General features: G+C 42.3%; 1 protein-coding gene across 3 annotated transcripts in view; it reads right to left on the bottom strand.

Moving 5' to 3' along the window:
* STK3 (serine/threonine kinase 3) overlaps positions 1-3,771 on the bottom strand; it is a 310,137-nt gene extending 306,366 nt beyond the window's left edge. For 2 of the 3 annotated variants that reach the window (XR_011259059.1, XR_011259060.1), the window contains exon 1: positions 3,515-3,770. Coding sequence is in view for 1 of the 3 variants with exons in the window: in XM_069600533.1 (XP_069456634.1) it covers positions 3,515-3,540 (26 nt within the window). In the remaining 2 variants the exon portion in view is untranslated. Of the gene's footprint in view, positions 1-3,514 lie in introns of all 3 variants that reach the window. The other variant, XM_069600533.1, reaches the window with a different exon arrangement.
* Positions 3,772-18,915: the final 15,144 nt, after the last annotated feature.

Here is an 18,915-nt window from a genome sequence, read left to right as displayed (position 1 = left end):
TATGGGAATGACAAACACCCAATTCACAACAGTGACAACCCTCGAGGGGATGGGAAAGGAATGCAAATGAGAAGAGATATACTTAGGGAGCTTCAATTATATTGGGAATATTTTATTTCTAAAGCTGAGTGGTGATATGTAAGTATTTACTAAATTCATCCCCATTATCTTTTGGATGTCTAAAACTTTGTAATTAAAAAAAAGAACAATCTTAAGATTGATACTCAAATGATTATCATTATAGGAATAAAGAGAAACAGTTTAGGCTAGAAAGCACTCAAATAAGATACTTTATGAAGCAGGCTTTGAATAAAACATAGATTACTAGTAAAAAAATAATAATAATAAATAACACAAACTTTTCTAAGGGAAAATCATGAACAAAGGCAAACCTGGGAGTACCCACAGCCTATAACCTAAACAAAGAACAATAGGGAGACTTTAGAAGGAAAGATTCAGCTTGCAGAAGTAACAAGGCTGGGGGTTAAGGCTGAGACCAAGCTATGGAGCTCTTGGGTACCAGTCAGCGAGTATGCCCCAATCTCCCCCCGCCTGCAAAATAAGGAGGAGCATGACTAAAGTGATGTTTAAGAAAAAAAAAAAAAATCAGAACAGAAGCTGTGTGCAGGATGAACTAACGCAGTGTAATATAGATCAGCAGAGGATTCCACACGAAACCAAAAGGGGAACAGAGGGAGGTGAGGAGTTGAGAACCAAGTCCTAGGGCTCTGCCTCTACTCCAAAGACAGCTCTTCTGCTGTTAAAATATTTTGATAAGCACTGAACTACTGTGCCCAACCGGAAGGCACTGCTATAAATCAACTCTTAAGGGTCTTAAAACCATGGAATGGGGTAGTAATACTGGAAATGAAAGGGGGTGGACACAGACTTTCTGATGGAAAATTTTATATGATGTAGTGACAAACTAAATAAGATAAGGAAAGAAATGGATCCACATGAAGAAACCAAAAATGCTACGAAGCAGCTATTGGTCATATAGACTCGATCAACAGCAACACATTTGTGACCATGTAATAATGTCTGAGCCCTAAGGAAGAGCTACTCACAGCAGAAAAGCGAAGTGGAATTCTTACAGAGATTAAAAGGAGAACAAGCAAAGGGGACAAGATTATCGAAAGAGATGCTCGTGGAATGCTAAGACAGCAAGCAGAGTTTTGGTTGCAAAAAGAGGCATCACTGGAGACACAATGAGTGGGGACACAACCCTTGCAGCTCACCATTACTGAACATATTATAAAGCACTGTGCTAAGCGTTCCACTGGCAGCTCCTCCACCCGACCAAGTTATTTAACCTTGCCCTGGTGGCTCAGATGGTAAAGCGTCTGTCTACAATGTGGGAGACCCGGGTTCAATCCCTGGGTCGGGAAGATCCCCTGGAGAAGGAAATGGCAATCCACTCCAGTACTATTGCCTGGAAAATCCCATGGACAGAGGAGCCTAGTAGGCTACAGTCCATAGGGTTGCAAAAAGTTGGACACAACTGAGCGACTTCACTTTCAAGTTTCATTTAATGAGGAAAATATAGACAATTAACATTATTGAACATATTATGAAGCACTGTACTGTAAGTGCTCTACATACGACCTCATTTACTCCAAACACATTTTACAGATGAAGAAATTAAATTCAGAACTAGCACAGTACGTGGCAGAGCCAGGATTCCTATTCCTTGAGATAACGAAGTAAAAGAATGTATATACAAAATTCTTGGCAAATAGTTAAGATCGCAAAAAAAATGGTAGCTTCATTTCATTATTAGAGGGCGATCATTAAGAGGCACAACACAAAAATTCACTGTCAGTTATCTCTGTCATAGCCCTCCATGTGGTGAACCCTCTTTAGTGTCCTCATCTCATAAAACAGGATTAACGTGTATAATCCAACCTACTCAATGGGATTGCTTTAAGGATTATAAACAATAGGATGGAAAAGAAAACGCTATGAAAAAAATCTAAGAGATATTCAAACATATGGGATTTGTCACATATCTTTTGTGCTTTAGAAATGCCTTCCTGGATGAACATGTCTCTCTGAAGAGAGCTAAAAATACGTCTCTTAAACGTGCAACCCACCACTTTGAAAAGTGTAAGTCATCAACGGATGGTGGTACACACCACCACCCCTCCCCCAACCCCTCCAGGTTCTCTAATTCGCTCTTAAATCTACAGTGAAATTCTCATAACTTGGCGTAGAGCTCATCAATAGAGTTTCTCCTTCAATTCAGAGTCATTCAACTTGGCCTTACTGTAGGATCTCAGAGGTACCCTTTACAGTCCTTCCAAAACAAAATGGGGGGAAAACTGGTTCCAGTTGTTACAGTATTAAAACTGAGTGCCAAATCAATATTCAGAATTGGGATATTTTAAAATGCCAGAGAAGAATTTATCAAGGGCTCCAACAGCAGGTCTCTTTCGGAAACTCCCCAACAACCCCCCTTTTTCACCTGAACAGATGGTTCCCAGGCTTCAAGGCTCACATGTCTTGTCACACAATTCACAATAGCTCATGAAGTTCCTACCTTTGCAATTATTCCATATTCTTGAATATACCGCCTTTCATCTAAAGATCTCTAGCTATCAAAACTCTATTCACTCTTCACAACAGCACTATCTGCGAGAAAGATTGGTACCCTTATTTTACAAATTGAAATGCTTTATCCAACATCAATCAACTGATTCACTCTTATGGGGGGAAATACACATTACGAATTTGTATCAATGGACAGCCTTGATTTAGCTTTTCAAGACCATTTCAACTGCTACTTTTCCAATATACCAGAGAATATTAACGAACAGTAAATACCAAAGCATCACTATTTTTACATGCTAAAAGAAAAACAAACCTATACATACACATACACACACACACACACACACACACACACACATATGGGGGAGGGGTTCTAATTTAAGACTCCTACTGTCCGGCATCCATAAATAATTTTGAACTTGCAGAGTAAGGGGCGAGGAACACCTGTTAGTGCAGCATTTGCACAGTTAAGTTTTACACACTGTCTAGCTATTAATATTTAATTCCTTGAACTGTAAATAAACAACCCGCTTTCTCAAAAAAAAAAAAAGGTGGGGGGTGGGCAACATTCTGGAAAATATTTGACAAGAAAGCCTTGATGGTTGTACGAAGCCCAATAATTTCCTAGTTTTACGTCTCCCAGATGCTGAACCTGACACGAGGGAGAACCCCGCCCGCCCCCGGAGTCCGGCCGCGGGGCGCCCAGCGCTGCCCACCGACTCTCCCCGCGCGCGCCAGGCCCGGCGGGCCGGGGGGACTCGAGGCTTGGCCTCCCCTCCGGCCCCGCCTCACCCACCGACAGGCGCGGCCCGGCGCTAGGACCCGCCTTGCGACCCCCGGCGCGCCCGGCTGGCGGCCCCGGAGCCGCGGGAAGGGGATCGCGGTCCCGCCCGGCCTAGCCGCCCCCGCCCCGCGGCCGGCGGCGCCGCCTCCCTCCTGCTCCTCGCGCCCCGCGTTCGTTTACCTCTTGGGCGCTGGCGGCTGCTCCATGGCGGCCAGGGTCAGAAGGAAGGACCAGGTGGGCGGCGAAGGCGAGAGGCGGGCAGAGTGCCGGGGCACCAGCCGGCCGAGCCAGGAGAGCCACAGCAGGAAACTCCAGGAACTCGGACCAACTTTCCCGTAACTCCGCGGCGGATCCCCCGCCCGCGGGCCGAGCGGGGCTCCTCCCGGCCCGCCCCGCCCCTCGGCCGCCGGCCCCGGCCGGGGAAGGGTAGGCGGGGCCGGCCGGGGAAGGGTGGGCGGAGCCGGCCACGGGCCAGGGATGGGTGGGCGGGGCCGGCGGCGGCCCAGTGCGGTGGGCGGGGCCGGGCGCTGGGGCCGGGGCGCAGGACAGGGCCGGCCCTGGTGCAGGAGTTGGGAGGAAAGAAACCCGGAGTGGAAGGGCGAGAGGCTGAGGCCTAGTCTGGACCCAGAGCCAATCTCGGCTGGCCTGGGACATTCTTTTCCAGTGGCCCGAAGCTGCCGCTCCTCACTCGCCTTCACTGCTTTTGACCCTATCTGATTTGACTCGTTTCTTTGGATTTCCCAAGGATACCCTTCCAAACATCTTGAAGCAACCTTTTGAAGTACTGCTAACTGCCAACGCTTCCCTCTCTAGTTCTCATGATTATTGGTTGTTTTCCCCCAGCCAGCCCCTGGTCCTCGGGATGCTTATGGATCATGTCTAATTAAAAAGAAAATTATTAACTGCAGTGAGAGCTCTCATGCACTACATTCAGTGTGGCCTTGCCGGCTGTTCAGTTAGGTAACCGAGCAAAACTATCACAAATTATGAGTCCCTAGAAAAGTCCTCCGAACGGTTTATTTCCGTCCGTCTTGCCGCCCCTCCTCCCAACCTGTCCCCAAGGACCTTACCCCCATGGTAATTAGGCCCCTTCGTGCACCCATATTGGGTGTGTACCATTTAACCCTAAATTTCATCTATAGATAACTTTTCTTAGGACCATGCACAGCTACTGTGTATGTCATTTGCTTGTTTTGTCAGAAATTGTCAAGATGTAGAGTCAGAGTTTTTTGAAGTTTAGAGCAGAGAATGTGGTGAACATTAATTCAAATCACACTTGTCTATTAACAGATTAGGGTCTTTTGCATTATTTTCAGTTTTGCTATGTAATAAACTTACATGATTTATTTCCAAACCATTAGGTTCTCCCCCTAAACTTAGTTATTTTCAATGCGTCAAGATCATTTGCTGTTGAAACTGAAAGTCAAAATTTGTGAAGAAAAGAGATTACTACAGAATGTATACTTATTTGCATTTGTTGAAGAGCCACAGACTAACAGTTCAGAAGTAACAAGACAGTTGTTAAAATGTCAAAGCCAGGAAGAGCCTTTAAAATTACCTCATTCCATCCCTCACTCACATCCTCATCCCCAACACTGCTAGTCCCTTCAGGCCAGGGGGTGGCATCTGCCCTGGGTGTCTCTGATGCCTCTATTCTCTACATTCCCCTAGACCTCAGCCCTCCTCATATAACCCGAATTTCACTGTACCTTCAAAAGCATTTCCTGTTGGAACCCGAGTTGAGACACCCATAAAGAAGTTTTGTAGAATGAGGAGGAATAGTATCAGAAAACAAATCTCTGAGGTCCCTCCTTAGTTTGAAAAACAGGGGTCTAACAATCATTGTATGACCCCAATGGGATCAGACATTTGGCCTACATTATCTCATTAAACCCTTAAAACTGCCCTGTTAGGTGGTTATTTAGGTGAAGAAACAGGTTCAAATAGGTGGAGGGGCTGGCAAATTTCTAGACCCAATAGAAAAACTGCATTCTAAATCATGCCTTTAAAACTCCAAAGCCATGCCTTATCCCACTGTAAGCCAGGTGATAAATATTTACTGAGCTCTTATGGCAGAAAGTAAAGAACTAAAGAACCTCTTGATGAAAGAAAGAGGAGAGTGAAAAACTTGGCTTAAACCTCAACATTCAGAAAACTAAGATCATGGCATCTGGTCCCATCACTTCATGGCAAATAGATGGGGAAACAGTGGAAACAGTGGCTGACTTTATTTTTGGGGGCTCCAAAATCACTGCAGATGGTGAGATGCTTATTCCTTGGAAGAAAAGTTGACCAATCCAGACAGCATATTAAAAAGCAGAGACATTACTTTGCCAACAAAGGTCCATCTAGTCAAGGCTATGGTTTTACCAGTGGTCATGTATGGATGTGAGAATTGGACTATAAAGAAAGTTGAGCAATGAAGAATTGATGCTTTTGAACGGTGGTGGTGGAGAAGACTCTTGAGAGTCCCTTGGACAGCAAGGAGATCCAACCAGTCCATCCTAAAGGAAATTAGTCCTAAATGTTCATTGGAAGGACTGATGTTGAAGTTGACACTCTAATACTTTGGCCACCTGATGCAAAGAACTGATTCATTTGAAAAGACCCTGATGCTGGGAAAGATTGAAGGCAGGAGGAGAAGGGGATGACAGAGGATGAGATGGTTGGATGGCATAACCGATGCAACGGACATGAGTTTGAGTAAACTCCGGGAGTTGGTAATGGACAGGGAGGGCTGGCGTGCTGCAGTCGATGGGGTCGCAAAAAGTTGAACATGACTGAACTGAACTATGTAAGCAGGCACTGTTCACAGTGCTGGGGATACAACAGTAAAGAAAACAGACAAAAATTCTTGCCCTTGTGAGGTTTACATTAGGGAAACACAATAAGACGAGTAACTAATCAATAATGTTGTTGTCGTTCAGTCACTCAGTCATGTCTGACTCTTTGTGACCCCGTAGACTGCAGCACAGCAAGCTTCTCTGTCCTTCACCTGGAGCTTGCTCAAATTCATGTCCATTGAATTGTTGATGCCATCTGACCATCTCATCCTCTGCCATCCCCTTCTCCTGCCTTCAATCTTTCCCAGCATCAGGGTATTTTCCAATGAGTCAGCTCTTCCCATCAGGTGACCAAAATATGGGAGCTTCAGCTTCAGCATCAGTCCTTCCAGTGAATATTCAGGGTTGATTTCCTTTAGGATTAACTGGATTGATCTCCTTGCATCCAAGGGACTCTCAAGAGTCTTCTCCAGCACCACAATTTGAAAATGTCAATTCTTCGGTGCTCAGCCTTCTTTTTGAGCACCCCACATTCATACATGACTACTGGAAAAACCATGGCTTTGACTAGATGGACCTGTGTCATCAAAATGATGTCTCTGCTTTTTAATATGCTGTCTAGGTTTGTTATAATTTCCCTTCCAAAGAGCAAGCGTCTTTTAATTTCATGGCTGCAGTCACTATCTGCAGTAGTTTTGGAGCCCAAGAAAATAAAATCTGTCACTGTTTCCATTGTTTCCCCATCTATTTACCATGAAGTGATGGAACCAGATGCCATGACCTTAGTTTTCTGAGTGTTGAGGGTTTTTTTCTTTCTTTCTTTATTATTATTATTATTTTACTTTACAATATTGTATTGGTTTTGCCACACATCAACATGAACCCATCACGGGTGTACACGTTTTCCCAATCCCTAATCCCCCTCCCACAGCCCCCCGACACCATCCCTCTGGGTCATCCCAGTGCACCAGCCCCAAGCATCCTGCACCCTGCATCGAACCTAGACTGGCAATTCGTGTCTTATATGATATTATACATGTTTCAATGCCATTCTCCCAAATCATCCCACACTCTCCCTCTCCCACAGAGTCCAAAAGACTGTTCTATACATCTGTGTCTCTTTTGCTATCTCGCATACAGGGTTATTGTTACCATCTTTCTAAATTCCATATATATGTGTTACTATACTGTATTGGTATTTTTCTTTCTGGCTTACTTCACTCTGTATAATAGGCTCCAGTTTCATCCACCTCATTAGAACTGATTCAAATGTATTCTTTTTAATGGCTGAGTAATACTCCATTGTGTATATGTACCACAGCTTTCTTATCCATTCGTCTGCTGATGGACATCTAGGTTGCTTCCATGTCCTGGCTATTATAAACAGTGCTGCGATGAACATTGGGGTACACATGTCTCTGTCAATTCTGGTTTCCTCAGTGTGTATGCCCAGCAGTGGGATACTGCTGGGCAGTTCTATTTCCAGTTTTTTAAGGAATCTCCACACTGTTCTCCATAGTGGCTGTACTAGTTTGCATTTCCACCAACAGTGTAAGAGGGTTCCCTTTTCTCCACACCCTCTCCAGCATTTATTGCTTGTAGACTTTTGGATCGCAGCCATTCTGACTGGTGTGAAATGGTACCTCATTGTGGTCTTGATTTGCATTTCTCTGATAATGAGTGATGTTGAGCATCTTTTCATGTGTTTGTTAGCCATCTGTATGTCTTCTTTGGAGAAATGTCTGTTTACTTCTTTGGCCCATTTTTTGATTGGGTTGTTTAGTTTTAAACCAGCTTTTTTCACTCTTTTCTTCCATCTTCATCAAGAGGCTCTTCAGTTCCTCTTTGTTTTCTGCCATAAGGGTGGTGTCATCTGTCTATCTGAGATTATTGATACTTCTCCCAGCAATCTTGATTCCAGCTTGTGCTTCATCCAGCCCAGCATTTCACATGATGTACTCTGCATAGAAGTTTATTAAGCAGGATGGTAATATACAGCCTTGATGTACTCCTTTCCCAGTTTTGAACCAGTCCATTGTTCCATGTCTGGTTCTGTTGCTTCTTGACCTGAATACAGGTTTCTTAGGAGGCAAATAAGGTGGTCTGGTATTCCCATCTCTTTGAGAATTTTCCAAAGTTTGTTATGATCCACATAACAAAGTCAAAGACTTTACCATAGTCAGTGAGGCAGAAGTAGATGTTTTTCTGGAATTCTCTTGCTTTTTCTATGATCCAGCAGATGTTGGCAATTTGATCTCTGGTTCCTCTGCCTTTTCAAAATCCAGCTTGTACATCCGAAAACTGGTAAGAGAGAAAAACAAAATCGGGAAAGGGAATATAAAGTGGAGGGAAAGCGTGAAATTTAGAAAAAGCAGCCAGGGAAGGCCTTAATGAGAGGGTGACTGAAGAGGAAGTGAGGGGAGAGCCTCCAAGATTACTGTCGGAGAAGAAGGGCGAGGCCAAGCGAACAACAGTAAGCGCTAAAGCCTAAGGCCAGGGTGCCTGGCATGTTCTCTATTAGTGAATAAAAGGAATTGTTTTTCTCCTGAATTACTCAGAAAATAAAATTTAAAAAAATTGCCTCAAGTCTCTGTTTTGTCTGTGAAAAGTCAGTCTGAAGATTCCAAGGAGGAAAGCATAGAAATCATCATTTAACCTGCAAATACGAGGCAGCAGCATTCCTGAACAGATGAAAGTTGTTGGAAATTTTCAGATTTAGATAAGAATCGCTCAGCTTCACTTAACTGTGAAAGCAGCATAATCTGTTTCTGCTCCCAACTGGAATCAAAATTAAGTATATACTTTAATTATACTAGTAAACAACTCACCAGAATTCCCAACTAAGTACTCTAAGACAGGGGTCCCGAAGCTTTTGGCATCAGGGACTGGTTTCATGGAAGACGAAATTTTTCCGTGGAGTGGGGAGGGACGGTTTCTGGACGGTTTTCATAAAGAGCGCTCCGCTTAGATCTCTCGCATGCGCAGTTGACAATAGGGTTCACGCTCCGGAAGAATCTGATGCCGCCACTGACCTGCCAGAGCTCAGGCGGGAAAGAGCCCTGAGGAGTGGCTGTAAATACAGATGAGGCTTGGCTCGCACACCTGCCTCTCACCTCTTGTCGTGCGGTCTGGTTCCTAACAGGCCACAGGCCTGTGTCATGTTGAGACCCCTGCCCTAAGAAAAAGGGGAGTGAAAGCTTCAATTTTGAACCCAGTTCCTTTGAATAACAAAAGTGCATTTCTTGTCACTGAATACATACACTGCCATGTTTTACAGATACAAAAATATTTTTAAGAGGGAGGGGACATATGTATACCTATGACTGATTCATGTTGATGTTTGACAGAAAATTAATTAAACAATGTAAACATAAAATTCTGTAAAGCAATTATCCTTCAATTAAAAAATAAATCAATTTTTAAAAATTTTTAATTTGTCTTTGACATACTAGTTGCTGCTATTGACTGAAACTACACGTTTATATTACTCTTTTTCTCAATTTTATATTTATTTGAAAAATAATACTAATTAACAACTGTTAAACTTTCATACCAGGAAGAGTTTGGGACAAAAAGAAAGCTCCGCTCAAATATATTATGTAACTTTTTTATTTGCAAGGAAGTGTTCCAAAAGGCAGCTTTACAAAGCATTTTCTCAAGATCTGTTTTCTCTTTTCTAATTTAATGTTATAGTTCGTCTGGAACTAGCATGTTGCATTTGAATTCAACCACTATCCTTTTTTATCATAGCAATCAAACTTTTATTTCATTTATTTCACTTATTCCCCAATATCTTATCCATACTTGTCATACCAAATGTCTAGTGTCGGTTAAATATAAGCAACAACTCAAAATGACTTTTAAGACAAGAAGCCCAGAGATGGTGCTCTCAATGCTGCCAAGTCACTTTAGTCGTGTCCGACTCTGTGCGACCCCATAGACAGCATCCCACCAGGCTCCCCCGTCCCTGGGATTCGCCAGGCAAGAACAGGAGTGGGTTGCCATTTCCTTCTCCAATGCAGGAAAGTGAAAAGTGAAAGTGAAGTCCCTCAGTCGTCTCCGACTCTTCACGACCCCATGGACTGCAGCCCACCAGGCTCCTCCGTCCATGGGATTTGCCAGGCAAGAGTACCAGAGTTGGGTACCATCGCCCACTCCAATGATGTTCCTAGGTTTGAGTAATTCTTTGATTTCTTCTGTTTCCTGCCCTACCATGCACTGCAGGGTCTTCCTCAGGCTATCTCCTCCCATCAAATAATGGCCACAGTAGTTCAGGCATCACATGGAGACATGACAATGTCCATCAACAGAAAGTTATTTCTTTCTGAATACCACTTTTAAGATGGTGGAAAAGTCTATTCTAAAAACCCTCCTGCAGGTTCTCCTTCATATCCTGTTGGCCAGAAGTATGCCACAGAACTATTTGTGAGAAATAAAATGGTGTCACAAAACCTGTGTAGGGACTTCCCTGGTGGTCCAGTGGCTAAGGCACCACACTCCCAATGCAGGGGGCCCAAGTTCAATCCCTGGTCAAGGAACTAGATCCCACATGCTGCAGCTAAGACCCAGTGCAGCCAAATAAATAGATAAATATCTGTGTAGACCAATTGCCACTCACCCCATGGGGCTGGGCTTTGAGCTGAGGCTGGGACCAGCCTCCCCAGAAGCTTATGGCAAGGAGGAGCATGAAAGAACAAAATTGAGACTCTATATTAACAAAGGATGGGTGGGAGGGGGGTTCATGTTTGGGAATGCATGTAAGAATTAAAGATTTTAAAATTTAAAAAATAAAAAACTAAAATTAAAAAAAAAAAAAACAAAGGATGGAGGAATCTACTAAAAATAAGTACCTAGAATGTGACAGTGGAGAAGGCACTGGCAACCCACTTCAGTACTCTTGCCTGGAAAATCCCATGGACGGAGGAGCCTGGTAGGCTGCCGTCTATGGTGTCGCACAGAGTTGGACACGGCTGACGTGACTTAGCAGCAGCAGTAGCAAAATGTGACAGTCACTGAATAAATGTTTGCTGAGTTGATGAATAGACTTCCACACAAAGAAAACATCAAGAATATTAGGAGATATAGATAATTTATAAACTACATCTTAAGTGAAAATGAGTGTGCCATTTATCATTTTATTTCCTCTCAGTTCCAAATTTATCCTTCATTGCCTGCTCTGCCTTTAAATATTTTTCTCTATCAGTGCCTGCCTGCTATGTCGCTTCAGTCATGTCCAGCTCTTTGCAGCTCTATGGACTGTAGCCCGCCAGGCTCCTCTGTCCATGGGATTCTCCAGGCAAGAATACTGGAGTGGGTTGCCATGTCTCCTGCATTGGTAGAAAGGTTCTTTACCACTCTAGCACCACCTGCGAAGCGCTTTTGTTTATCAGGTAGTAAGACAAATGAAGCTTTCTCACTGGAGGACCATGGGGAGATGTTACAAAAGAAGTCTTCCTTCCTGGTTGGTGTGTGTTCCCAGCACCAGGGTAGAAGAGGCACAGCTCCCCTGGGTCCTGCAGGACATGCCATGTTTCCAACGCTTGATTCCTGTTACCGCACGGAGGCAGCAGCCCTAGGTGCCCGCGGGTTTCCCTCTCCATCATAACCACTCCCTCCCTGAGGCACTTTTTCTGCAGAGTGCCTCCAGCAGGACACCTCACTATGGCTTGTTTCTCCAGCAGCCTAAGATTGTTCAGAAAATTCCAGAGGGCAGACTTTCAACAAGTTCCACTAGCATGGCACCAAACAACTTCTCTGCCATTCAGTGAGGCTTAGCTGTGCTCTCTCCAACAAGGTCTGCCTCTCAACCTGGGGGCCTCTTCTTCTTCGGGGGCTCCATCTCAGCCCCCAAAGTACTGCTCCTGATTACTGCTATTCCTACACTCTTCAGAGCTCTCTTTACTTCTTACTATCCAATCTCTTGTTACTCCAATCCCCTCTTATAGTTAATAATTCTTTCTTTTATTACACGTTCTCTATTCAAATAACTGTGTGCTCTCTGTATAAGAGTTTCTGTATTGGGGTTTCTGTATAAGGTTGGACCTTGACGAATACAGAGAATAATAGCAAAGAATCTCAGTCCCCACTGTAAACTCAGGGGAAAAAAAAAGAAAGATAAATGATAAGACTGATTCCATTTTCAGTCTAGCATGTAATTATCTACACAAGCAGTTCTCAGATATTTTGGTCTCAGGCTCATTTTGCTCTCCACTCTTAAAAATTGTGGAGAACCTTAAACAGCCTTTGTTTATTGAAGTCACGTCTATTGATATTAAGCATTTAAAACTGAGACACTTTTAAAACACGTGGGCACACAAGTACACTTTCCATTATCCATCAGAGCAATGACATCATCACATGTCATGTAGCATTCGAAAACTTCCACCACACACTCACAAGGGAATGAGAGTGAAAAAAGGCAAATAATATTTTTGTATTGTTTTTAAAATAGTTTGACTTTACTGACCCACTGAAAGTCTCTCAGGTACCCTCAAAGTTACCCAGATTACACTTTGAGACCCATCTATCTACAGTAGCTTTATGTAAACACCATAAGTAGGACCTATAGGAGGAAAATAAGGAAAATACAGCCCTTGCTCTCCAAGAATATGGTTTGGTTGAAAGTATAGAATATATAGTCATATAAGTAAAATAATGGCTCAACTGAGTATATAATAAACTATCTAATTTCTGTCATTCAGAAAGGTGTGTAGTTCAAATTAATGAGGGCTGGAGCTCAGCAAAACAAAAATGGCTTCCATTTTACAAAACCCACCCTCCTTATACATCCACTATAAGGCGAAAATCAGCTTGTTATATACAAATATAAATTCAACAAGCTAAAGATCTCTCAAAAACACAGCAATGATGGATTAAGATACTACACATGGGGACAGAGTGAAGGAAAAGAAACAGATCAATACAACCTGGTAAACTCCACAACTTAAACCCTTTCCATAGTCGACCTTTAGTTACATTAATATGAGGGACTTCTTCTCAATGAACTAATCAGTGCTATGCTGTCACAATTTCTCTTTTTTTATTTTTGCTTCTTTAAATTTCTTTTTATTCCGGCCTATGGTTTCCAAATAATTTCTAATTTGCCTTGATCAAATGAAGAAAAAAGAAAACTTGTTTACTTACTTGTAGGCCAGGGGAGCTAGAAGACTCCTCCTACACGGATAGGCAGTGGTGACAGCAGGCAGTAAATACTGCTGGGAAGCGGGACAATGAGACTTACATAGAATTTGTGATAAAACTGAGCCACCCTGAAGCCAATCTTAGCATGTGATACATTCAAAATTGAACTCAAATCTAACTTCGCAAAGTTGGTAAGATGTAGGTTTTCAGGAACAGTCTCATGGACACGCCGAGGAAGGAATCACATGGCATATTAACAAAGCACAGCTTCCAACAAACCTTCTTTACCTGGCTTTCTCCCTAAACTTTCATGTTGTTGCTATTTAGTCCCCAAGTCATGTCTGACTCTTTTAAGGCCCCATGGACTGTAGCCCACCAGGCCACTCTGTTCATGGGATTTTCCAGGCAAGAATGCTGGAGTGGATTGCCATTTCCTACTCCAGGGGTTCTTCCCAACTCAGGGATGAAACCCACGTCTCTTGCATTGGCAGGCTGACTGTTTTCTATTGAGCCACCAGGGAAGCCCTAAGTCTTTTATACTCGTTCACCCTTCCTCTCCATCCTTTTGCTGTTACTTCAAGCTCTACCCTGCAGAGAATAATTTGACTCCTTTTCTTGATTCCATAGCTCTTCTAGTCAGCACAACATAGTTCTGGGAGACAAGAAATGAAGGACCCTTTCCTTAAGGGAGCCAGGGAATCAAGAGGGATAAAGACTGTGAACACTCAGCCTTCAATATTTTTGTCCCTATCAGACATTCTTTCAATCAACATTTGCTTATTAAGTCGCTGAGTACAGACAATGAGGTATGGCCCCCATCCTGAAACTACAGCGTTTTCCCATTAAAAGTTTTACCTTGCTCCTTCTTTTGAATTTCTTTCCAAAGGGAATGATTCTCTTACAAGAGGTAATTTTTTGCTTAATGAAGTAATCATTTTACAATAATTACCCATGGAATACTTTTACATGGCTACTTTCCTTCAAGCATTTAAACTATGATTTCAATTTCAGTGTTCATTGAGAAAGAGATTAAGATGACCATGGTCTTTATAATCTCTTTTGGAATAAAGGCATTAGGAAATATTTTCCTAAGGGTACCTTGCTGACAAAGGTGGATTATCTCTTTATATTTAGCCACAAATGAAGTGGAGAAGAATAAGAGAGAATCTTCTGAATACCACAGATTTATATTTGGTAAACTGAAAATATCTTTTAAAATGTCATTCAACAGTAAGAGCACTGAGGGATTCCTCTGGTGGTCCAGTGGTTAAAACTCTGCACTTCCAGTGCAGGGGTCCTAGGTTCAATCCCTGGTCAGGGAACTAGATCCCACATACCACAACTAAGATCCGGAGCTGCAAAATTAATTATTTAAAAAAAAAAGAATGAGAGCATTGAAAACCTAGATAAACCTAACTTATAAATTTCTGACTATATTAGTTACCTACTGCTATGTGACAAATTATTCCATTATTATTTCGTAGATTCTATATGAGAGGAACCCAGGTGCAGCTTCCCAGGACCCACCCTTCTGCCCAGGGTCTCTCAAAAGACTGTGATCCAGGTATTGGCCAGGGTCACAGTCACCTCCAGATTTAATTTGTAAATTTAAAACAATCCCAGTGTTTTTTATGGGCTTCCCCAGTGGCTCAGCAGTAAAGAATCCACCTGCAACGTGGAAGACACAAGGGACTCTGCTTCCACCCCTGGGTTTGAAGATCCCCTGGAGGAGGAAATGGCAACCCACTCCAGTGTTCTTGCCTGGAAAATTCCATGGACAGAGGGGCCTGGCGAGCTGCTGTCCATAGGGTTGAAAAGAGATGGACACAACTGACCCACTGAACACACAGCTTTTTTTAATCCTGAGATTTTTTTTAATTGAACAAACTAACTCTCAAGTTCAAAGAGAAGAGAAAATACATAAAAAGAGCTCATAAACTTGGTGGGGGGAGGGTGGGAAGAATAATGAAGAAAGGTTTGCCCATACAGATGGCAAAACATAAAATAAAATTGTAGTAATTACAACAGCATGGTATTAATTCAGAAACAGCTAAATTAATATATGTGATAAATACTGAGCTTAGAACAAAATCATTTTTATATGGAAATATTTATGATAAAGTAACATTTCACATCACAGAGGAAAGAATGAACTACTCAATAAATTGTATGAGCATAACTGACAATCTGTTTGGAAAAATAAATAAATAAGATTAAATCTCTGTTGATATACCCCCGTATCAGGCTTCTTTATATTGCAAGCATTTGAAGACCTAACCCAAACTGCCTTATACAACAAAGGGTTCATTTAACTGGAAGACCCAGAAATAGAGCAGACTGTAGGATTGCTTTGATTTAGTGGCTCAGTAGTGACATGAAAGACACTGGGAGGTTTTGTTTAATTTGTTTTTTGTCTTCTTTTTCCATCTCTGGGTTTTAACTTCTGCGATGTCAGCTTCATTCTAAGGCTAAATGACCACCCAAGGTTCAAACTTCAAATCTGCGTACCAGGCTGCCCTTTTTGGAAAGAGGAATGCCCTTTTTGGAAGCTCTCTAAAAAGGAGAAACTTCCTTTTCCAAAGTGCTTCCACAACCTCCCTTCCTGTCTGATTGGCTCAAGCTGTTAGCCTGGCCAAGGCTGTATATTGTCACCCTGCTTATTTAACTTCTATGCAGAGTACATCATGAGAAACGCTGGGCTGGAAGAAACACAAGCTGGAATCAAGATTGCCGGGAGAAATATCAATAGCCTCAGATATGCAGATGACACCACCCTTATGGCAGAAAGTGAAGAGGAGCTAAAAAGCCTCTTGATGAAAGTGAAAGAGGAGAGCAAAAAAGTTGGCTTAAAGCTCAACATTCAGAAAACGAAGATCATGGCATCCGGTCCCATCACTTCATGGGAAATAGATGGGGAAACAGTGGAAACAGTGTCAGACTTTATTTTTGGGGGCTCCAAAATCACTGCAGATGGTGACTGCAGCCATGAAATTAAAAGACGCTTACTCCTTGGAAGAAAAGTTATGACCAACCTAGATAGCATATTCAAAAGCAGAGACATTACTTTGCCGACTAAAGTCCGTCTAGTCAAGGCTATGGTTTTCCCTGTGGTCATGTATGGCTGTGAGAGTTGGACTGTGAAGAAGGCTGAGTGCCGAAGAATTGATGCTTTTGAACTGTGGTGTTGGAGAAGACTCTTGAGAGTCCCTTGGACTGCAAGGAGATCCAACCAGTCCATTCTGAAGGAGATCAGCCCTGGGATTTCTTTGGAAGGAATGATGCTAAAGCTGAAGCTCCAGTACTTTGGATACCTCATGCGAAGAGTTGACTCATTGGAAAAGACCCTGATGCTGGGTGGGATTGGGGGCAGGAGGAGAAGGGGATGACCGAGGATGAGATGGCTGGATGGCATCATGGACTCAATGGAAGTGAGTCTGAGTGAACTCCGGGAGATGGTGATGAACAGGGAGGCCTGGCGTGCTGCGATTCATGGGGTTGCAAAGAATTGGACACGACTGAGCGACTGAACTGAACTGAACTGAACTTCCTAACATACAATGATTTGACTTATGCCTGAAGAAATGATTGGCTTATCTGAATAAATCAGTGTGAGGAGATGGATGGGAACTCTCTGTTTGGTCTAAAATAGCAGGACCCTCTTTTAGAGAGAGCTCTGTATGTTAGTCGCTCACTCATGTCTAACTCTTTGCAACCCCATGGACCGGAGCCCACCAGGCTCCTCTGTCCATGGAATTCTCCAGGCAAGAATACTGGAGTGGATTGCCGTTTAGAGCTACTGATGGTGTCAGTTTCCACTATGACCACCCTAAATGCAAGAAATGCCTATTACACAAAAGAGGAAAGAAGGAAAGACTCAGTATCCACTGGGACAATGTATCAGAATAAATACCAAATTCATCAAAGATCCAACTGGTTAAAAAAAGACAAACAGGATGTTCTACACTCAAGGAAGCAGGGCAGAACTCCTCACACTATGAGGACAAGCTGCACATAGTGGTTTCCCTCCAAAGACTAGTGTTAAAAGGGAAAAAAGTTAACTTCTCACTAGGGGAACACAATCTCAGCCAGGTGGTCAAGGTTAACAACAGTGATCAGTCACATTGGTTGTATGTACTGTTGATATGATGTGATGAGAAGGGCACATTTCCTCTGTGGTCTTCCTCCCAAAAACACAAAATCCTAGTCTCATTGTAAAAAAAAAAGACATCAGACAAATCCCACTTGAGGTCCATTATCCAAAGCATCTGACCATTAGTCTTCAAAACTGTCAAGATCATCATCAAAAACAAGTCTGAAAAATCATCACAGACCAGACCAGGCTAAGGAGACATAAGGGCTAAATGCAATCAGATATGGGCATGGCAGCCCACTCCAGCATTCTTGCTTGGAGAATCCTCATGGACAGAGCAGCCTGGCGGGCTACAGTCCATGCAGTCACAAAGAGTTGGACACAACTGAGCAACTAAGCACAAACACAGCATTCCAAATATACTGGGAGTTCTGGAACAGAAAAAGAACATTAGGTAAAAACTCAAAGAAATTTCAATGAAGTATAGGCTTCAGTTAATAATGATATCAATATTGGCTCGATAATTGGGACAAATGTACCATGCTAATATGTTAATAGAAGAGAAGACTGGGTTTGGACTACATGAAAATTCTTTGTACGACCTTCACAACTTTTTTTGTAGATCTAAAACTACTCTAAAATTAGAAGTTTCGGGACTTCCCTGGTGGCCCAGTGGTTAAGACTTCATACTTCCACTGCAGGAGGTATGGGTTCAATCTTTGATTTGGGCACTAGGATCCTGCATGCTCTAAGGCACAGCCAAATAAAATAACATAACATAAGAAAATTGCTTTTAAATAAATAAATAAAATTCAAAGTTTATTTTTAAATGTTTTAAACACATTAAAAGCTTCCAGGATATGTTTTAGAAAAGAATATAAGAGAATATTTTCATAATCATGAGATAGAAAAAGATCTAGCAAGCAAAATGCAAAATTCACAAAGCAGAAAGGAAAAACTGAGCAGATATGACTACATAAGACCTAAAAACTTGCATAAGAAGAAAGACAATAACCAAAGTTAATAGATACCCCACAATGAAATGAAAGTATCTGCAACATGTATATTAGATAAAGGACTGATATCTAGAATACAAAGAGAGAAAGAAACTTAATTAGGAAAAGACAATCTAAGTAGACAAATGGGGGAGGCATCTCAAGTGACACAATCACAGAAGAAATTCAAAGGGTAAGTAAACATGAAAGGATGCTCAACCTCACCAAGAATCAGGAAAATGCAAATAAAGCAACAGCAATATTTTTAAGTCTTGGGGGAGGAAAGAAGAGTGGGGCAGGGAAAGGAAGACCGCAGTAGGAAGAGTATATGATTGATACTCAGAGAAACTTGTGTTTATCACCTTTAAAAGTGTAAGGTTAAAAAAATACATAGCCGCTCAAGTAGAAAGAGTATATGATTGATACTCAGAGAAACTTGTGTTTATCACCTTTAAAAGTGTGAGATTAAAAAAGTACATAGCTGCTCAAGACTTCCAGAAGCCCACAATAGACAAGCTATAAACCGCAAAGCTGAATACAAAACTTAGGGAGGTAGAATGAAAATAACTGCTA

Source organism: Ovis canadensis, chromosome 9, assembly GCF_042477335.2.
Source record: "Ovis canadensis isolate MfBH-ARS-UI-01 breed Bighorn chromosome 9, ARS-UI_OviCan_v2, whole genome shotgun sequence".
Taxonomy (NCBI): Eukaryota; Metazoa; Chordata; class Mammalia; order Artiodactyla; family Bovidae; genus Ovis; species Ovis canadensis.
This window is presented reverse-complemented; position numbering and strand designations above follow the sequence as displayed.